Source organism: Macrotis lagotis, chromosome 1 (assembly GCF_037893015.1).
Source record: "Macrotis lagotis isolate mMagLag1 chromosome 1, bilby.v1.9.chrom.fasta, whole genome shotgun sequence".
NCBI classification, from domain to species: domain Eukaryota; kingdom Metazoa; phylum Chordata; class Mammalia; order Peramelemorphia; family Peramelidae; genus Macrotis; species Macrotis lagotis.
The window spans coordinates 92,891,397-92,906,454 of record NC_133658.1 but is presented as its reverse complement, the minus strand read 5'-3'; the positions used below and the strand labels follow the sequence as shown (position 1 = coordinate 92,906,454).

At 36.0% G+C, this 15,058-nt stretch overlaps 1 protein-coding gene and 1 pseudogene across 2 annotated transcripts in view; one reads left to right on the top strand and one right to left on the bottom strand.

The window, feature by feature from the left end:
* Window positions 1-15,058, bottom strand: part of MTA3 (metastasis associated 1 family member 3) — a 194,694-nt gene that overhangs the window by 177,049 nt on the left and 2,587 nt on the right. For both annotated transcript variants that reach the window (XM_074204684.1, XM_074204676.1), the window contains exons 2-3: window positions 14,613-14,680; window positions 8,432-8,525 (exon numbers count right to left, since the gene is read on the bottom strand). In XM_074204684.1, coding sequence (XP_074060785.1) covers window positions 8,432-8,453 — 22 coding nt within the window. In that variant the 5' untranslated portion in view covers window positions 8,454-8,525; window positions 14,613-14,680. The remainder of the gene's footprint in view (window positions 1-8,431; window positions 8,526-14,612; window positions 14,681-15,058) is intronic.
* LOC141501050 (myosin light chain 1/3, skeletal muscle isoform-like) lies at window positions 920-1,534 on the top strand (annotated as a pseudogene).

Below are 15,058 nucleotides of genomic sequence, written 5' to 3'. Positions count from 1 at the left end.
ATCTATGGACATTTCAAAATATTTTTCATTGTAACAAAGAAATATACCTGGGATCAGAGATCTCTGAAATGACTGTCAGTATTACTATTACTTTAAAAACCACTAAACTGAGCTCCTAGCATTCCTCTCTTAAAGCAGTATTACTTTCAAAACACTTTTTATTTCTGTAACATTTTGTGATACTAGTTTTCAATGCACTTTTCATTTGCATTCTCATTTGCTCCTTATTGTAATCCAATAAATAGTTAAAATAAGTTATGGTATCTATTTCACATAACGAAATCAAAGATCTTGTCAGGAAATACAAAATGCAAGAGGTACTAATGGAAAGTAGTTCATCTAGGAAAAAATTGGAAATTATAGAGGACTACTAAAAGTCAATAACATCATATATTTGTCAAGAAATATCTGATGACAGCTTAAGCAGAAAGCAACATTAAGACAGGCACATCCATTGTAGATAATGTGTCTTGTTACAATCATTTTGAAAAGGAATTTGGAACTATGAAAGTAAGGGCGGCTAGGTGGTACAATGGATAGTGCACTGACCCTAGAGTCAGGAGTACAAATCTGGCCTCAGACACTTAATAATAATTATCTGTGTGGCCTTGGGCAAGTCACTTAACCCCACTGCCTTGCCAAAAAAGCAAACAAAAGAATTATGAAAAGTGACTAAATGCCCATACCCTGTGACCATGAGATTCCACTGATACACACAAAAATCAAGGAAGCCAATGACAAAAGAGGAAGCTCCATAAAATACTAAAATATTCATTGTTGCAAAGAATAGGAAACAAAATAGTTGGCCAGTAGTCAGGGAGTAACAATAAATTGAAAAAGAAGTCTTGTGAGAGGAAGGACTCCACTCAAGGACAGGAGCAGCCCTTAAGTTCACTTTCCCAGCTTCAGTATCTCCATTATGTCATTCAGTGCTGATCAGATTTGCTGAATTCAAGGAGACTTTCTTCCTCTCTGAAAGGACTGTGGAAAGCAAGATGATATTAAGCCAAGCTGGCGATGTCCTGCATACCAACTTAACCAATGCAGAGGTCATGAAGATTCTAGAAAATCTGAGCAATGAAGAGCAGAATGCCAAGAAAATTGAGTTTCAGCCATTTCCTAACCATGATGCAGGCTATTTTCAACAAGGACCAGGTAAGTTATGAAGACTTTGTTAAGGGCCTATGTATCTTTGACAAAGAGGGCAATGGGGACAGCTAGGTGGCCCAGTAGATAAAGCACTGACCCTGGAGTCTTGAGGACTCGAATTCAAATCTGACCTCAGATACTTAAAATAATTACCTAGCTGTGTGACCCTGGCCAAGTTACTTAACCCCATTGCCTTAAATAAATAAATAAATAAATAAACAAAGAGGGCAATGGCACAGTCATGGGTCCTGAACTCACACTACGTGCTGGCTGCCTTGAGTGAAAAGTTGAAGGATAAGGAGGTGGAATTCTTTTTGGCAGATCAAGAAGACTCCAATGGCTGCATCAATTATGAAGCTTTATTAAACACTTCATGTCCATATAAATGGAACTCTCAAGAACAAGTTAATTTCTAGGAAGACTAACTGGAAACTAGGCCATGAATTTTAGAACATTTATATATTCAATTCTCCACATCAGTAGATCAACAAGACAGAAAAAAAAAAGAAATTTATACTATATTGAAAGCATTCCCAATTTTTTTAACCTTTTTAGTTTCCTCCTGAATCATCAATTTATATTTCTACTACATTAAGTCAAATGTTTGCAGAAGCAAACAACCTGGGCAAAGTTTCTACACGTCTCAGTCTAAGTTAGATTTTTCTATTCTATCGAATGAGTAAATGTGAAACCTTGAAAACAAATCTAATAAATGAAACAAATCAGTCAAAAAAATGTAATGGACGATTATGTGTGATGAACATGATGAATACAAAGAAGGAAGATACATGTATAAATGAACGAAAAGGAAAGTAAATAGAAATAGGAAAACAATATGCACAATGACTTCAAAAATGTAAATAGAAACAACAATGAAGCAATCAAAATTGAATTCTGTGAAGTAGTTTTAAAATAGACTAAGCCCCAAAGAAGAAATTTAAGAGTATACCTCTCTCTCCCTACTTCTTTGCAAAAGACAGGTATATTTTCCATAAAGAAGTTGATAATATTGATCCATTCTGCCATGGTCAGACTGAAAAAAGTATTTTATTCTGTTATGGAATACTGTTTTATTCTATGAATATTCACACTCTAGAGAAGCATGAACCAAGAGAACATTGTACACATTAACAACACTGTAAACTGATCAACTCTGATAGATGCAGTTCTTCTCAGCAGTACAGAGATAGAAGAACCATAGGAGACCAGTTACTGTCAATGCTATAACCATCCAGAAGAAGAAAAACAAAACAAAACAAAAAAACTTATAAAATCTGAATAAACACTATATTCGTTTTTTAAAAATTTCACTCTGGGGGGGACAGAGCCAAGATGGCAACAGGAGAGACCATCTCTTAGTCGCTCTGAGGCAAAACTTATAAGCTAAGGACTTTAACTACATTTTGGAGAGACATAACCCACAGAGGGACCCAGTGAGGCAGTTCTCCAAACCAAGGTAACCTGGAAAAGAGCAGAAAGGCTTGGCTCCACGGGTTAGAGGGGTGGCCCACCAGAAGGAAGGAACTTCAACCTCCACGAGGCAGCCCCAGGGCGCTGGGAGCCACAGCTCACAGTAGGGGGGGGGAGTTTCCTGACCTACACCCCAGGGAGCACCAGGCACAACTCTGGGGATCAGCGGGGGACCTCTGACAGAGCGAGCACATGAAGCCCAGCTCTCAGGGCACACAGCCAGCAGCCTGGCCAGGGCAGCCCAGATCCAGGACAACTAGAAGCAGAAGCGGGTAAGCAGGAGCCCCTAGGGCATGAGTTCTGAGCATAGGGAGGGAGTGGAGAGAGAGACTGGTGAGTTCTGTCCTCTGTCCCTGGAACAGGACTCTGGGGCTCTGACCACATTCAGATCCTGATCTCAGTCTAGACCCCCCCCAATAGAACAGCAGGGCCCCCCCACCTCAGCCCCAAGGCACGGGGGGTCACATATGGTCATTCACAGACCAGGACGAAGGACAGAGCCTCACACACTGAGATCCTTGTGGGAGTGTTCCAAAAGCTCAGGAAGCACCTCAAAAACAGGCTTAGGCTAGGGAAATGAGTAAGCAGAGAAAAAAGAGGAACACCATTGAGAAATACTTTGCCTGTGAGCCCAAGAAGGATCAAAACACTCAGTCTGAAGAAGCTACTGCATCTAAAGACTCCAAGAAAAACAGAAATTGAGCTCAGGCCATGACAGGACTCAAAAGAGACTTTGAAAATCAAGTGAGGGAGATAGAAGAAAAATTGGGGAAAGAAATGAGAGATTCAGGAAAAACATGAAAATGAAGTCAGCAACTTAGTCAAGGAGATCCAAAAAAATGCTGAAGAAAAAAACATGTTAAAAACCAGCATAGGTCAAATGGATCAAACAGTTCAAAAAGTTATTGAGGAGAAGAATGCTTTAAAAAGCAGAATTGGCCAGAGGAAAACAAATCCTTCAGACAAAGAATAGAACTCAGGGAGATTGCTGAATTTACGAGAAATCAGAACTCAATACTTCAAAAACAAAAGAATGAAAAATTAGAAGAAAATGTGAAAACAACTGATATGGAAAACAGATTTAGGAAAGATAATCTAAAAATTATTGGAATACCTTAAAGTCATGATCAGGAAAAGAGCCTTGACATCACTTTCAAAGAATTACTACAGGAAAATTGCCCTGATATCCTAAAAGCAGAGGGCAAAATAGAAATGGAGAGAATCCACTGACCTCCCTGAGAAAGAGATCCAAAAAAAACCCAACCCCCAGGAATATTATAGCCAAGTTCCAGAACTCCTAAATCAAAGAGAAAAATATCACAAGCAGCCAGAAGAACACAGTTCAAATATCCTGGAGCTGCAGTCAGGATCACACAGGACTTAGCAGCAACAACATTAAAAGCTTGTAGAGCTTGGAATATAATATACCGGAAGCCAAAAGAGTTTAGAATGCAACCAAGAATCAACTACCCAGCAAAACTGAATGCCCTCTTCCAGGGAAAAAGATGGACTTTCAATGAACCAGGGGAATTTCACATGTTCCTGTTGGAATGGCCAGAGCTGAACAGAAGGTTTGATCTCAAATACAGGACTCAGGTGAAGCATAGTAGAGGAGAAGGGGAAAATATGAGGGACTTAAATGATGATGAGCTGCATGTATTCCTGCATAGAAAAATGACACTGATAGTACTCATATGAACCTTCTCAGTTAATAGAGCAGGTAGAAGGAGCTTTTATAGATGAAGCACAGGAGAAAGCTGAATTTGAAGATATATTGTGGCGTAAAAATGGAGTCTATAGATAAAAGGGAAATATAATGGGAGGAAGAAAAAGGAGAAGAGGAATAGGCTAAGATATTTCATATAATAAGATTTTTCTTTATTACAATGAGCTATTGCAATGATATGGAAGGGGGGAAGGAAGGCAAGAGGGAATGAGGGAATCTTTGCTCTCATCAGAGGTGGCTAGGAGAGGAAACAGCATATGTACTCAATGGGGTATAGACATCTGGAGTAAGAAGGAGAGAAGGGGGAAGGGGGGGATGTGAATGAAAGAGGAGAGGATGGACCATGGGGGGAAGAGTGGTCAGATATAACACATTTTCTTTTGTACTTCTTGCAAGGGGCTGGGACTGGATGGCCTGTTTGGGACCATAGGGCTGGGGTGGATCCTGGGTAAGGGGTGGTATGTGAGTTCGGGGCCTCTTGGCTCCAGGGCCGGGGATCTGTCTGCTACACCACTCAACTACCCTACAGCAGAGACAGCCTGAAAGGGGAGAGAAAATATAGTTCATGGTAGTGGAGAAGTACGAATGGAGGCAGTTGCAATCAGCAATAGCAATGGTAGAAAAATATGGAAGTAACTTTTGTGAGGGACTTATCATAAAGAATGTGATCCACCCGCTGATCCACCCACAACAGAGCTGGTAGTGTTGGAACACAGACTGGATCACATTCCATCATTATTATTATTATTATTATTATTATTATTTTCTGGGGGGGGGGGTTGCAGGGCAAATGGGACTGGGTGGCCTGCCTGGGGCCACACAGCTGGGTGATGGTTGGGTGTCTGAGGCCGATTTGGACCTGGGTGCTCCTGGCTAAAGGGTCAGTGATCTGTCTGCCACCCAGTTGCCCCAACTATTATTATTACCGTCTTATTTTATTTTGGGTCTTTTTCATTTTGTTTTGTTTTTTTGTAGGGCAATGGGGTTGGGGTGGCTTGCATGGGGTCACACAGCTGGGTGATTGTTGGCTGTCTAGGGCCGGATTTGGGCTCAGGTGCTCCTGGCTCCAGGGCCGGTGCTCCATCCACTGCGTCACCTGGCCATATCTACAATTATTATTATCATTTTTTAATTTTAATTTTAATTTTTTCTCTCTCCTTTATCACTTATGCAAGTCTATTATTTTCTTGGGGGAAGGGGGTATTGTTACTCTTAAACAAGAATATTTTAGTCATGTATTAAAAAACATTATTTGTACATAATAAGAATAGAAAAAAATAATAAATTTGGATTTAAAAAAATTTCATTTTTATCTCATGGCTTTTTTCTTTTCCCTTAATCCTAATTCCTCATTATCAAAAAATGACTTATCTGTAAACATGTTAAACACAAATGTTTATGCACCATATCCACCTGAGGGGAGGAGGGTGGGAATGAAGGGTAAAAGGCAATTATGTAACTGAAAAAATTTCTTGGGTATTTATTAATAGCTATGTAACCTTAGACCATTCCACTAGTCTTTAAGCTTCTTCTGAAATTATAGATGATAATTTTTATACCACCTAACTCACTCACACAGTTGTTGAAAATAAGGTACTTCGTAAAATTTTCAGTTCAATATTAAGTTGAGTATTTATTTATTAGCCTAGTGGTAATGGCGAACCTATGTGGATGAATATTGAAAAACTTTCATAATTTGTAATTGAAAAAATAAAAACAATTTTCAATTAAAAAATACTGCATTCCATTCGGGAAATCCAATTTAAGTAAGATCATTACAAGCAGGAGAACACATGTAAGAGGGAAGCCAAAGTGAAGGACGATAGCCTTATCATAGGACAGTGGGTTGAAGAAAATGGGAATGTTTAGCCTAAAGAATAGAAGATATGGTAGCAAGAAGACAACCAAAACAGCTGGCTTGCATTTGGAAGGGAATTTAGACTGCTTCTACCTGTCCCCAAAGGAAAGCAGTAGAAGCAGAAGCAAATTTAGGTTTAATATAAAAAATGTCTTGATATAGCTATCCAACATTGAGTATATCTCAGAAGTTAATGAGTTTCTTCTCACTGAAGATCTCTAAGCAAAGACTTCTTGGGTAAATTGTAGCAAGAATTCTTTGTCAGGGATGGGTAGGTCTAGTTAGCCACAAGACCAGTTCCAAATCTGAAATTCTATGCTTTTAAATTTTAATCATATTAGATTTGGTCTATCTTACCAATATATTAAGTTGTTTTTGGATACTGATTCCATAATTCAGTTAACTAGCTATCCATTGTAGCTTAGCAGATTTGACATTCATGTCTTTATTCAAATTTTTAATAATTTTCAGCAAAAGAGGACCAAGGCCAGATTACTGGAGCATTCCATTAGAAACCTCTCTTCCACTTGATATAAATTCATCATAAATCATGAACTCAGACTTAAGATGAAATACATTACCCACTTTTTAATAGGAATGTGGTAGACAACATCCAGGATGAGATATTGAAACATAGAAAAACAAATTATTTTCTAGATTAGATATGAGTATTTTGAATTTTGTATGAAGGGGGTGGCTGACAGTGAGAATAATTGCTTCTAAAAGTGAATGATTACATATTTAATAATCACTAACTTTTAGTTGTAATCATTCACCAACCAGTTCCAAATCTAAAAAACCTTACTAGCTTCCTAACTAAAAATATTTACTATAAAGAAATGTCCATGATCATGAAATAGTCAAAAACATGTTAGAAAACATAGGAACCTAAAGACTACCTCCTTGGTACTTAAGTAGAACTGAAATTCAAGATATGACTTGCCCAAGATCATATGAGTAGCAAGAAACAGGAAGACTGAAACCCAAGTCTTCTAAACTCTAAGCCTGCTGCCCTTCCAAATGCACCATATTACAACTTCCTTTTCTTAACTATGGTCAATATTATAATGGATACTATAAAGTCAAGAAAATTGACAGGAATAAAGGCAACATAATACATCAGATACCAGCATGTGAGTTGGAGTCAGGAGATTTGGGTATTTATTAATAGCTATGTAACCTTAGACCATTCCACTAGTCTTTAAGCTTCTTCTGAAATTATAGATGATAATTTTTATACCACCTAACTCACTCACACAGTTGTCGAAAATAAGGTACTTTGTAAAATTTTCAGTTCAATATAAGTTGAGTATTTATTTATTAGCCTAGTGGTAATGGCGAACCTATTGAGAAATTAACCAAAACCCAATATTACCAAACTCACAAGATTTCAGAATTCTAAAGACTAAGATCCTCATTATAAAAGAGATCATAGTAAAATCCTAAAGAAAATCTTTCATATATTTTGTACAATTAGCAGAATTATGGATAGGATTTTCAATCCACAGAATCAAAATAGTAGTAAAATTTATATTTTTTAAAAAGAACTAGATATGGAAAGATAAGATTTCAAAGACAATGACAAAATATTAGAAAAATATGACTATAATAAAAAAATTCTCAAAAAAAATAGAAAGAATATCACATTATTTATAAAAAATCTAGGTCTGAATCTCAATTCGGTCACTTAAAACAGTCCGCTCACTACTCTGGGCCTGTTTTCTTACATTAAACTAGTAAGACTAGAAAGCTAATCTCTGAAGTTCCTTACATATACATCTCAATGCTCTATAGTTAAAACTTCCCATTTGAAGTTTTGATTTTTTCACTTATAACTATTACAGTACCACAGATAAAAGTGCCTAAGAAAAATCTCTAAACTATTAGGTAGCCTTCCCCCCAAATAAAACATTGCCATATAAATATTAATTCTAAAACATGCTCCAAGAAGACAGTCATATTATGTTGATTCTTTGCAAAGACACTTTAGGCAAAAGCTTCTATTTCTACATCATGACTAACTAATAATTAAATGACGCAACCTACAAGAAAAAAAGTCTTCTATAATCAACCATCAGCAAAATGGATGAGCTCTAAATGGATGAAAAAGACAGGTGGAGAAACAAGCACTATGGAAAAAATAGAATAAAGTGCATGACACTCTCCACATGAAGTATAACCTGGAAAATAAAACATTAAAGTGCCAAAATAAAAGAAAATTTACTTACTAGCATGTTTGTCTGCAAGCATTATAAGACTGTTGGAAATGTCTCGTCGTCTATAAAAGCATACTACTTTTGCTTCCACATTGCCATTGGCCGTCTAAGAAAAAGAAAAAAACAAGTCACCTATGCTGAATATTAGATTCAAACAGTTTCCAAAATAAAAGTACTCATAGTATACCATTAATTTATGAGTTTTCTTATAGTCCATTCAATATTTGCAATGTGATAAAATAGTTGAGAAAATTTATATTTAAAAATAATAATCAACATTTGCTCAGTTTCAAGCATAAATGGAATGTGCATTTTAAAATAACATATTGGCATAGATAAGTTGTTATGATTTGACTAACAAATGCTAAAATCTGTTACATTAGCTTGATTAGGTACAAAAAAATCATATCAAAAAAATTTGAAGCTAATTTTTGATATTTAATAATGATTTTTCCTCTGAGCATATTCAAAAGCATATGCCAACCTGCAGGCCAATAGTCTTTCTCCATTTTCCCTCCATACTCTATACCAATGCTCTATTGGTATAAAAGAATAAAATGACTTTATAATGACCTACACAGACAAGAGATTCTACAAATCTATGATAGTCAGTATGCTTAGTAATATTTAGTTTACTTTCATGCATTACAAACTCTTTTTACTCCTTGACTACAGCACATAATATAATCAATATTCAGTTATGTTATAATTTATTGCAGCTGGGGCTCTGTAGTCTACTCTCAAGACTATTAATTCAGAAAGCTTTCAAGAAAGTCTATCATTCACCATGAAGCTTCATAAAAATAAAAAAACCTAGCTATAATAAAATGTTATGACTTCTATTTTCACACAAATTTTCCAAATTTCTCTGAAAACTTGGGAGACAACTAAATATAAATTAAGAGGTCTAAGGAGACTATAAATGCAGCAATAAAATTGTCAAATTATGTAGTTCAATAGCAATATTTTAGATGAGAAATGTTGTAGAAATATTGCTCCACAAAACTATAAATCATTTAAATCTAGTCAAAATAATATCTCATCTCAAAATAATAGGATCAAAAATGCTTCAAAATCACCAAGTCAGCATTTTGTGAATGGAAAAAGCTAACCATTCCTTTTTATAGTTTTTTTTGCAAGGTAAATGTGGTTAAGTGGCTTGCCCAAGGCCATACAGCTAAGTAATTATTAAGTGTCTGAGGCCAGATTTGAACTCAGGTACTCTTGACTCCAGGGCCAGGGCTCTATCCACTGTACCATCTAGCTGCCCCTATGAAAAAGCTAAGCAAATGCAAATCACCCATCTAAAGCCTTGACTATAAGCTAATTATTTTTGTCAATAGAAACCCTAATGAAAATTCTGTGGGCAGATATCATGGTGAAATGGAAGGAACTGAACTGGGAATCGGAGGACCTGAGCTTACCTTGGCCTACTGACTACCCAATTTCTATTCTTCTCTCTGGGTGTCAGGTTTCCTCATCCTCAGTTATAAAATGATTAAATGACTTATGGTCACTTCCTGCCTTAAATTTTATGATATTAAATGGAAAACAATGTTTCAACACTTTTTCTTTACAATGAATTCATCTTCAGTGGTTAGTTTCCTACTAGTAAGTACTACAACATTAGTTAGTGTGCCTGGCATATTATTTAACAGCTTAATAAATGCTTGCAAGTTAATTAAAATGTGTTTATTCATAAAAGGGGAGTTGTGCTTTCAGTTATACCTAATTTCTTTCATTTTCCCTTGATTGACTAATTAGTCAAATCCCAGAGGAATTGCTGGTAGACACTTGAGGGGGTTAAGTAACACATAAAAGGTTGCTTTGGTCCTCCGATCTTTTCCCCATCCCTCACCTCTACACTCACGAGGCCTAGACTCAACTTGAGCTAAACAGTTCAGAAAAATAAAAGTCTGGCAAAGTTTTTAAAGTCTCAATTCTTATCTTCTCAATCCATTAGGGAAGAATAAAGTCTGACTCCTACAGCTTTGTTTCATTTGCAAAAACTTCTCATTACTTAATACACATTTTTATTGTTATTAACTCCTAGTTTTCTGACTCATTTGCCTGGCTTTGGGGAACTATTTGAAACCATACTCCTTAACTAAGCAGAATAGAAAGTTGGTTAACATCACCAGGGAAAGACAGGAGGATAATTCTAATTCCAACCTTCTCCATCTATAGATTTTACCCAGGGCCCCAGACATTGTAAACCTAACAAGACCAAAAAACCCTACAGAGTAATCTCAAAAGCAACCTGTAAATTGCAACAGAAAAACACTAATCACAACAAGGTTCCACATCCCAGGTCCACTTAGTCACAGACTGAACTATGCTCAGCAACCCAGGGACTTTGAAGGTCTGGAGCAGATTTTCATTGGTTTACTCAAACCTTGCCTTTAATCACAATTCAATCAGCTTCTAAATTAAAAAGTTCTTAACCTTTTCTGTGTCATGGACCTCTCTGGTAGTATGGTGTAATCTATGAACATCCCAAATATTTTTAAATAAATAAAATAAAATATAAAGGGTTACAAAGGAAACCAATTGAATGAAATAGTTAACAAAACCAGTATTTTTTTAAATTTTTATTTAAGTCAATGGGGTTAAGTGACTTGCCCAAGGTCACACAGCTAGGCAATTATTAAGTGTCTGAGGCTGGATTTGAACCTCAGAACCTCCTGACTCCAGGGCTGGTGCTCTATCCACTGCTCCACCTAGCAGCCCCTAAAACTGCTATTTTGTTTTGTTTTGTTTTTTTATATTTTTCAAGGCAATGGGGTTACTTAAGTAGCTTGCCCAAGGCCACATGGCTAGGTAATTATTAAGTGTCTGAGGCCAGATTTGAACTCAGGTACTCCTGACTCCAGGGCCGGTGCTCTATCCACTGAGCCACCTAGCCACCCCAAGATATTTTTTTTTAAAGTTCACAGATCCCAGATTAAAAAGTTTAGTTTCAAGCATGAGCAATGTTAATTTACCCTTGCACTCATCCAGGAATGAATCAGCTAATTCAGCCCACAACTCCATTATTTTTTCCTTTTCAAAAGAACATTATAAGATGCTAGCAATCAACTATGTTGTTGTTTTAACTATGTGTTCTTACACTGCTACACCTGCAGTTAGAAATCTATGGTCCATGTATGCAGTCCATAATTTCTTAGGCATATCTTCCTTTCTTCAAGTATCTATAATTTCGTTACCACCAAAGTAGACCATAACCCTCCCCCCTTAACTTAAATCTTCCAGTGTTGAGAAAACATACTTCCCTCCCTTCTTTTCAGATGAAGAGGGGGAACCCTCCCACAATTGGTTATGCCAATTTGTCAGATGGTGGACTTTGAGCTCCTTTTTTCTCTCCCTTTTTTAAAATCTGTATTAGGAGGAATGGCTCCCTAACTGGGATGGGCCAAAATTATATTCAGAAATGAAATAAATATTAAAAAAAAATCAATACATTTCTTAATTTAAGTTGCCTAGGCTGCCATGGTAGAATACTCTTCACTCTGAATTCAACTTCATGAGCTTCTTTGAGCTTAGTTCCAGTTTTATTAAGGATAACAGACATATGGACATCAAATGGGTCCATGCTAGAAATTTAGTCCATTTTGGTATAACTGGCCAAGGACTCAGATATCTCTGACATATACAAGGTCACCTCAATTCCACAATTGAGCACAAGATAATAATTTGGGGGAGGTACATAGTACCTAGAGTAACAATACATCCTTATTTGTTTCAGTTATTTACTTTACCAAGACTAAACATCAGGGATTAAAAGTTTCATTTTATATAGTCCTAAATTAGATGGCAACCATATACAAGTACTAGATTCAAATCAATCTCTAACAAGCTTATTATTCTCCTAAGGTATGTTAGGGGGTAAAGAAATACCATATCAATTATCATTTATTTTATATACAGTTTTAGATTTGCCAGGTGCTAAAAAAAAATTAAAATGTACATGCATATGTAGATATAGTCATAAACATAGAAACAGATTCTCACAGTCATTTTGTAAGGTTCACAATACACAGAGTATTGTCCTTATTTTTATAGAGGAGGAACTGGATTATGAGTGAAGTCTCCTAAACATCTTAAAGTAAATATATCCAAAATTGAACTCACTCTTTCCCTAAAAACCCTCCCTTTTTCCTAACTTTCCTATTACATTTGGGGGTAGTACAATCTTCTCAAGTTCACCAATTAGTTTCATCTTCAACTACTCACTCTTACCACCCCCCCCAACATCTCTCATATTCTACACCCACATTTCTTCTCTAATATTGTCACCCTTCTAGGGCAGACCCTCATCATGCCATACCTGGACCACTGTAATAACCTGCTGATTATCTCTACCTCAAGTCTATTTCATCATTTCTTTCTGTCTGTCTGTCTCTCCCCCCCCCCACTTCATTCAGCAACCTACAGTGGCCACCAAATTATATTTATATCAAAATACATTATTATAATACATATTTAATCAAATATTATATTATATAAATATCTCTTAATATATTGTATCAAATATAAAAAATCTTTGTTTACCAAAGTGCTTCACATTCTGCTCCCATTTCTACCTTTCTGATTGGGGGACCATTTTTGCCTTTCTCATTGTATCCTAGCTAAGCGCCTAACAAGCAATTGATAATTTGACACAATAAAATTTGAATATATAAAAATATATCAAAAAGATGAAAGTTAGAACTAAATATATGAAGTGACCTCAGATATGCCATACATGTTCATTAACTCCTTTTACACAAGTAATTTCCTAGATGGCTCCAAGAGGTTTATAAGCATCCCATATTCACTGAGAGGCAACATCAGATAGTAGATAAGACTGCTAGATTTGGAGTCATAAAAGACTTAGCTTCCAGTTCTGCTTCTCACAGTCACTAGCTAAGTAACAAGTCATGAAATGAGAATTATAAAACTGAACAGTTGGGAAAGACTTTGACGGCCATCTAAACTCAATGTCTACCCAAAAACCTTCAATGAAGCACAACTCGTTATCTCCCAAGGAAGCCCATTTCACCTCTGAATAGCTCTCATTGTTGAGAAGTTTGCACTGACTTTAAATGTAATTTAGTCTCTTTGGTTTCCATCTGTTGCTCTAGAAGTCCTGAAATCAAAGGGAACAAACCTAATCCCATTCCAACACTATAGCCCTACCTTCTCTTCATGACAACCCAGTTCAACTCCTCCAACAGATCCTTAATGTGATACAAACTTTCCATTATTCTAGTTGCCTTTTTCAGAAGACTTACCAACTTATTAACATCCTTCTTAAACTGTAGTTTTCCAGATCTGATCTAGTCTAGTCCAACATCTTATTCCTGGAAGCTTTGCCTCCCCTTAATGTAGTCCACAACACATTAGGTATTTTCGGTTGTAGCAAGATAACATTGTTGAGTCATGATATTCTACTCATCATGGACCATATGGGCCATACACTAATGGCCCCATTTATTTGCAAAACATCTTTTTCATGCCTGTCCCATTTTGAACATGTGAAATTGATATTTTGCATCCAAGTATAAGAACTGACATTTATCACCAAAATATTTTATCTTATTTGATTTAGGTCAATCTTCTAGTCTTTCAAGATCTTATCATATCCTGATTCTCTCATTCAAGCATTCCTGCTATGTCTTAACAACCTAGTTCCAGATCCAAATTTTATGGGCCAGGCATCTATGACAACCTGAGTCAGTTTTCTCACCTACAAAAAGGGGAGAATATTACTTGGACTATCACATCAGGGCTGCCCAACCTTATTTTTAAAAATTTTTATTGAAAATTGACAATATATTTTGATTTGTCATTTTAATGAGACTTCTTTGGTAACTTAGTAAACCCATAGGGAACCACAATAAATCCAGGGCTACATTTTGGACAGCCTTGATCTTGTTGTGAAAATGAAATGAGATAATGTAAAAAAATACTTTGCAACTTTATGGCACTTTACAACCATCAAGTATGCATAGTTAAACAGCAAAGATTATTTCAAAAGGAATAAGCAAGGAAACAATTCAGAACTTTAAACCATATTGTATTTAAAAACAAACCTTATTCAAAAAGTTTGGGATCTTGAATTTGAATAGGAAGTGTTAAAATCTCTCATGCCTTTCACCCCAAGATGGAAAAATTTCAAAGAACCAGACCAAAGAATAAAATGAGTATGTACCTTATTAAGTTCTTCTATCCTTCTGATTAGATATGGGTTACTTGAGGAATTCTCAAAATAGACATAATCTGCAACAAAAGGTTAAAAATTTTTTAATACTTTCATAATTAGCATACAAACACTAGTATCATTGTCACTAATCTTACAAAAATTACCCAATTCACATTTCCAAACCTCTTAGCTCAGTTCATACACTGTGTAAAACTGTTTAAATAAAATATACAGTACATCTCACATGCCTGTTATCCATAGTCAATGAATTTCATTCATATCTTTATTTCAATTAACATGGATCATAGACTTAGAGTAATGTCAACAGACATTTATTGAGTACCTACTGCAAGTTAAGCAGTGAGCTAAAAACAAGAGTAAGGCAACAGAGAGTACTTGTTCTCAAGGAATTCACCATCTACAGGAAATAAAACATGCAAATATGACAAAATATA